At 41.5% G+C, this 7370-nt stretch overlaps 1 protein-coding gene across 1 annotated transcript in view; it reads right to left on the bottom strand.

Annotated features, from left to right (window-relative positions):
- Window positions 1-7370, bottom strand: part of LAMA1 (laminin subunit alpha 1) — an 85336-nt gene that overhangs the window by 27427 nt on the left and 50539 nt on the right. Inside the window, exons 30-36 of the mRNA XM_026035502.1 lie at window positions 6898-7019; window positions 5536-5622; window positions 4421-4614; window positions 3367-3509; window positions 2125-2223; window positions 1059-1170; window positions 751-913 (exon numbers count right to left, since the gene is read on the bottom strand). Of these exons, the coding sequence (XP_025891287.1) occupies window positions 751-913; window positions 1059-1170; window positions 2125-2223; window positions 3367-3509; window positions 4421-4614; window positions 5536-5622; window positions 6898-7019 (920 nt within the window). The remainder of the gene's footprint in view (window positions 1-750; window positions 914-1058; window positions 1171-2124; window positions 2224-3366; window positions 3510-4420; window positions 4615-5535; window positions 5623-6897; window positions 7020-7370) is intronic.

Genomic DNA, 7370 nt, shown 5'->3' with positions numbered 1-7370 from the left:
TCCATATGCCTGGAGATTCTCTCTGTCCCTCTTGACACAAAGTACTTAAAAAGGAGAAGTGAGATTTTCAAAAGAACACCATTCTCATCTTAAGCCAATATTAAGATTCTTAAGGATTTTGAGAGAACAGAACTTGGGCAATACTGAGATTTTTCAAGTTGAAACTTCCAGAAATTTTACTGAAATATTGTTTGTTTTATTGCCAAGTCCAGCAGCAAGTAGTAAGGAGTAATGAAAACAAAAGCCATTTTAGAGAAGTCCTCAAAAAAAGTGAACCAAACTAGACAGAGGAGTGAGAATCCTACCCAGTGGCTCRGAGGCCAAAATGGAGGCCTTAGTTTCATTTGCTAATCTACGTGATAAAAACACCAGTGACCATATCTCAGTGTCAGTGAGTGTCCTTCACAAGACCTGGTAAGTCTTGGGTTTACCTGAGYTCWACCAAACCTTATTGCCAAAAGGGACAGGTCTTGGGGACAGATCTGAATCAGACTGAAGTCAGCAGGTCTTTCCATTTAGGCAATGTGTCCAAATAAAGAGATGCTTGGCTATACTGAATACAGCAGGCCATGTGCGATGCCCAGCTGATCTCCAAATGACTTTAGCTCCAGGTTTCCTATAGCCCTGCCTAGACTAGTTATCTGTAACACAAGCTGTTTTCATGGCACAGTGTTTCTTCAGACATCCCTCCAAGCAGCATTGCACAGTACGGACACATGCCAAATGAAGATTCCTGTAGGCCACACTTACTTTAGGATGCTGGTAGCATTATAGTGCTGTTGAACAAAATCTCTCCGGCGCATTGTATCCAGCATGGCAGCGATATCATCCTGCAGGCTCTGGGACACAGCATTTGACAGCGGGAGATCCAGACYCAGCGTTTCATTGAGCGACAGAGCTGCTTCAGCAAGTTCTAAGCAGGACAGCAAACAATTTGGTCATGCCATTAATATAAGGGTACGTGGGAAACCCCTGCACAAATTTTTGCTATAAATAATTCTTGAAGAGCTGCATTTAAATTCTGCAATAGAACGGAAGTATCTTTGAAAGTCAGATACCTTTRATGCTCGTATGCACAGTGTCAATAAATCCAGTCAGCTCTTGACTTTTATTCCTGGTTTCCTGAGTCACTGTGTTAAGTTGCCAAGCTTTTTTCAAAATTCTAGACGACTAGAATAAAATCAGAGATAATCTTTAAGAGTTTTCCTAAAACACATCCATAGATTCATGATATTTCTCTCTGTATTTCCCACTTATTTTTCAATACCTGACGCAAGCAATCAATACTTTTCAATAAAGTAGTATTAGCTGATTCATAAATCCCTGATGTTTCGAGGTATTTGAGATGCCTAGAATTTTGTTATTTTTAAAGTTTTATTCTCTGATATTAGTAAAAATTTGCTATATTCATTAACTTCATGATCAACAATCAAAATTATCAAAACTATACTTTTAACAAAGTAAGCACTAAAGATTTTTAAGCACAGATTAATGTAAATATGAGAAAATCACTCTTCTGAATACATCACTTTTAGCAATGACAACACTGTTAATGGAAGTATCCAGTTAAATTAAGTATATACACCCAGCAAATCAGCTCTAATGACTGAAGTGCTATCCATACTTTCTTACCTACATTTTTTCTTGTGTTAAACTGCAATAAGGGATATAAATGTTGCCTGTTTTTAAGAGCATTTTCAATAGATGTATTTCCACTGAAAGCATTTTAAATGCTTACAGGTTTATAAGGCTTTTTGGCAAGTATACAGCAATGGCACAATGTTAAAGAATCTCCACAGCTTAGAATCAGTTAAGAAATAGGTATCTCCTCTTCTTCAATTCTTCAGTTTTAAGGCTTTAAGTGACTACAATACAAAGGCCTTCTGAACTTTAGTAGAGAAAAATAAAGTCCTCCTATATAATATCACAAAACACTACAGTTCACTAAAGGATTCCACAGAGTAACTAAGTGCCTTCCCCTGAAAAACTGCAGTGAACAGAATTATTTTAGTGAACTCTGTAGATTTTATTTCCAAACAACATTCTCACATTTCTGTACAATGTTAAGGAAATCCCTGAAGACTTTTCCACAAAAAGGGCAAGAATAGAGAGACAAGCACTTACCCCTTCATGCAGCTGATCAAGGCTCCCTGATAAACTCAGGAGAGTTTCTTTTGCTGTAGCTAGTAAGTACGTTGGATCTTCTCTAGGAACTATAGATGCCTGTAAGAAGCAGCACATCAATTTAAGGCTTTTTTTTTTTTTGTCTAGAAAATTTCTGGAGAGAAAATAATTATGCACATTATTTATAGCATCTGTAGGTTTTAAATGATATGCAAGGCATATGAGATGATGTGATTACATATAACATGCAACAAGGTTTAAGACATAAATTATCAAATCAAATCTCTGGATCCATTACTCTCTGAATTAATGAAACAGGGAAGCATCACGTGGCCCTGCTTTCCTTCACCAAGGGCTCAGCTGGACAAATAATTTACTCAGAGGAGCTTAAGGCCCATCTGATTTAAATGCTTTCCTTACAGTCCCCAGAAGTCAAGCTTAGAGCAGCTGGTCTTGTCCAGACATATGTCCAAACCCAGCACATGACATGTGATCATTTTAATGATCACGAAGTAGAGAGGAGGATTCTGTTTGGCTCTGCGCAGAGAACACAGGAACTTAATACACAKCAACTGTTCTAGAATTCTAGATGGGACCACAAAACATTATATACTGGAGGAGAGGAGGATGGAAGAAARGCTCAAATCCCAGGCAGCTTGAAGGCCTCCGATGCTCAAAAATCCTCCCGCGTTGTGCTCTCCTGAGATGGAGGACAGAGGAAGGCACCTGCCACGGCCCCACAGCCATAAAGAAAGCAAGCAAGGAGCCTGCTGGACCCTTTCCCTTGGTGGGGATCAGCCTCAGCAGATGCCTCTCTAGCAAAAGGGCCAAAGGGGAAGATGATATTCACATCTGACACTTCTCCTAGATCCCAAGTACTGGCCCAGAGCTACTACAATTAAGGCACACAGTATTCAGAGTTTTTCTCAACTGTTTTTCCAGGGGTTGAAGTGAGGATGTATCTCAGAATATCAAGCAGCATATAGCAGCACATAACAATCACATTACAGATTGAAAAATATATTGATATCTTCATTTAAATGAAAGTACAAGAAATATAAAGTAATACAGACAGCTAAAGGACATAAGGCATATTCTGATATCAATATAATGTTCTTAATCTGATATCACTTCTACTTTCACACAAAGAACTTCAGCAGGATTTAATTTCCTGGCATATGAGTGTCTACATGTCCTGCTTTAAAGGACGAAATAATTTGATCACCATTGTGCTTGTTTTACCTTCAGATACTTTGTGGCATTCTCCAACTCTGACAATACGCCATAGGGTGCACGGACAACACCAGTGAGGTTCACTGAGAGTATTGCTTTGTCAAGACTGTCCAAATCGTCTAACAAGACGCCTGTGCAGTTGTCATCACAAGCTGAAGAAATAATTTTAAGAAGAGTAAATATTTAAAATGAGTTTCAAAAGCCACTAAATACTGAAACTGTTTTTTATTTATAGAGATAATGTGCCCGCATTTCTATGTTAGGACTTAGTGAGCGTAGTAATTTTGAATACATACATTTGCAGTATTGCTCCCCGCCATCAATTCCAAAACCAGGCCTATTGCAAACATACTCTCCTTAGTTTCGCACCCAGTCAAGCCTTGTATGTCCTGCTGGCTACTAAGCTAGTTGCTACACTATAGGCATACCGAGTCTATTTGGCAATATTGCTGTAAATCCAAGGAGACACCACAGATGTTCACCAAACAGGTTATGAAGACATTAAGACTAGATTCACAGTGGTACAATTTCCTTTATTTTYGGGGCTTGTTTTACTTATAAAGCAAAATTTGAGTTCAAACGCCCTATTCATAGTAAAAGCAGATTATTGTATCTGATCAGTCTATCACTCATTCCAAAACATAATGTTTCTATTGGTTTAGTGGGCCCACCTAACTGAAATGACTCCAAAGCTGACATTGCAGCAGTCTCACTACCAAAGAGCAAATAACACATGATCTTAACATCTCCAGATAAATAAAATTATGCTACTGGCAGCAAATACGTAAGTTTTGAAATTATTTGGTGGTGAAACTTTTCTGTAGCACTGCATAAGGCAGCGTTAAGTCCGATGGGACTGTAATTTCCTCTGTGCTCACAAAACCAAGCCTGGCTGAGGCTGGAAAGGACAACACCAAAGGTATTAAAACACCTTTCCTTGACAAACGCTCCATAGGAAGAGTAACGCTGCATGTCAGAGCACACCCAAGGAATAGCTGTGTGTAAATGCCCGCCGAAACAAACCAAAACCCACCGGGAAAGAAATGAATTCAAAGGCACCTACAGATGCACTCGTGTTGCACCAGAAGATGCCTGGGCTCGCACTCCTCGCAGCGGCGCCCCGTGACGCCGGCCTTGCAGGCGCACTGCCCGCTGGCGCGGTCGCAGTCCTCGCGGGCGGAGCCGCCGGGGCTGCAGCGGCACGGCTCGCACCTGCCGCCGGCCGCCCCCGGATCGCCGTAGTACCCCACGGAGCACCTGCGCGGGGAGGAACCGCACACGGCAGGTCAGCGCATTACCCCACACCAGGTGTCACCTTTCACAGAATCACAGAACCACAGAATATTYAAGGTTGGAAGGGACCTCTRGAGATCATCCAGTCCAACCTTCCTGCTCAAGCAGGCACACCTASAGCATGTGGCACAGGGTGGCATCCAGGCGGGTTTGGAAGACCTCCAGAGAAGGAGACTCCACAGCCCCCCTGGGCAGCCTGTGCCAGGGCTCTGTCACCCTCACAGGGAAGAAGTTCCTCCTCACCTGGAGATGGAACCTCCTGTGTTTCAGCTCATGCCCATTACCCCTCGTCCTATCGCTGGCCACCAATGAAAACAGCTTGTCCCTTCTTTCCTGCATTCTCCCTTCCTGAGCTTATACATGTTAATCAGATCCCCTCTSAGCCTTCTCTTCTCCAGAGAAAAYAGGCCCAGCTCACTCAGCCTCTCCTCATACRAGAGATGTTCCATTCCCTCAGTCATCCTGGTTGCTCTTCTCTGGACCCTCTCGAGAAGCTCCACGTCCCTCTTATACTGGGGWGCCCAGAACTGCACACAGTACTCCAGGTGCGGCCTCACYAGAGCTGAGTAGAGGGACAGAGTCACCTCCCTYGACCTGCTGGCAACACTCCTCCTGATGCAAGCCTGATGCAAGCCTGATGCAAGTCCGCTTCATCTCCGTGGACTATCCCACAGCAGAAGGTGTTACCTCTATCTCCGCGAATCTCTAAGAGATTCGTAATTAAGGGTTCCTTATCAGGAACTAACAAGCCACCGCGTCATTCAGCGCTTGCTTGAGTATTTATTCATGAAAATCAGCTAATCTATTCCAAGTATAAACATGGCTTATATTAATCAGAACTGTCCTTGCAGTTGGTGGTAAATAGAGCCAGCTTATCCAACTCACCTTTCACAGTACTGTCCTTCATACCCTGGCTGACAAGCGTCACAGTGATAATCATGGACATCCTTTAGGACACAAGTGGGACTAAAACTGCAAGAAGGATAAAAAAACAGCCATTAGCACCTAAATGGAACAACAMAAAAACACACAAAGACAGAGAACTGTTTCAGGAGTACAGGTGCATGGAGGGATGATTTTGTAAGCAGCAGCATCCTCAGCTCTGATACAATGCTCTAGAATTTGCTTTGAATTTATTTGCTTCTCAAAAATTTGCTTTTCTCAATGCTACTCAAACACTGTTTAGCCTGGGGAAGCAGTTTATTGCCTACAGTTTGAAAGACATTTAAAAATGGGTGCTGCATAACCAAACTGAAAGAGGTCTTTTTATGGATCATTTAAAACTTCCCCCTCCCCAGAGCAGCCGATTTATCTGGTCTCTTGTTGGCCAGCAAGGCCGCTGTGAGACATCAGCTGCCGCACCAAACGGTTTGGGCATCATCACCACCTTGGGGATGTGCCAAATTTGAAGCCCACACTGTCCATCTGAGCCATTCCCAGCTCTGTTTAGTCCTCTGCATGGCCACTGATAAGCACCCTAACCATAGGGATGGTAGTGGATTTTTTGTAGCAACAAAATTCTTTGCCAAAATACTCCAAATAAATAAGGGCATTGATTTCTATCCACTGTCTCATTCCCCTTACATACATGAGAAAACTAGACTAGTACAGAAAACTAGACCGATATGCCTATAGCATTTACCTAGCTGAGACTTGTCTGAGAACATTAGGGTTGGGAGGCTCCTGCTCTAATTCAAGTGTCCAAAAGTAAATGTCAAATACATCTTTCAAAACTCAGGGGGGAAAACAGCCTGCACAGAACTTTCATTTTCAAAACAAACTGTTCCCCTACCAAGCAGGTGTAAAAACATCAAACAAAAGAGTACTTGTTCTATACCTAGGACTGATCTCATTGCAAAGTTCTTGCATTGACTAAAGAACAGCCTGAATTTTAGTAAAAACATAAGTATTGTTGTTACAATAAACAGAAGGAACCAAATTTAAAATTAAAATGTCAAAGGAACTTATTCCATTATCTACAAAACCCTCCAAGCAACTGAGCAACTCTTAAAAAATGATTTGACACTGTCAGTTAATTATTTTTCTTTTAGAACCTCACAAAGTAACCACCAACCAGGAACTACTCAGAATGCAACTTCCATTTACTAAAACAAGTAGCCTCCAACCATCAAGAAATTAAGAAGATGCAATTAAAACTATGTCCTGTTGCCCCTGTGGGGGACACAGCACAAGGCATCCTGAATTATAATGCTAAAATGTGCACCAGATTTAATAAGTTTTGGTTACCTAACAGGGTTGGCTCTGGGACAGGCACAAAGAGAGCAGTCGTTGACAGATCCAATTACTTTTCCGTAGTAGCCTGGGGCACAAGCACTGCAGTAATCACCAACCGTGTTATCCCTGCAGTCCTGATGCAYAGAAAGGAATTCAGACAGTTTAAAGCAATCACAAGCAAGGAGAGGAACTTCATCTTCTCTCCAGTCAGTAAATGCAGAAAKTCTTCAATAATCCCCACTAAATGTCACCGTCCATTTGTCAGCATTGGCTGGGCAGAGGAATCTTTTATGCAAAAATCAGAAGAATGCTGGCATATTTTATGGCATATTTTATGTCTTATGTGAATGCCCTCTCACACATGCTAATTTATTTCTGTTCTTAACTTTCATGAAAGTCTATACATTTCTGCCTCTATTAATCCAAATCACACCAGGAAATGACTATATATATTAAAAAAAAAAAAAAAAAAAAAAAAAAAAAAA

The sequence above is a fragment of the Nothoprocta perdicaria genome, unplaced genomic scaffold, assembly GCF_003342845.1.
Source record: "Nothoprocta perdicaria isolate Ctin4 unplaced genomic scaffold, notPer1 scaffold_16, whole genome shotgun sequence".
NCBI classification, from domain to species: Eukaryota; Metazoa; Chordata; class Aves; order Tinamiformes; family Tinamidae; genus Nothoprocta; species Nothoprocta perdicaria.
The sequence above is the reverse complement of the archived record's forward strand: the minus strand, read 5'-3'. Positions and strand labels throughout refer to the sequence as shown.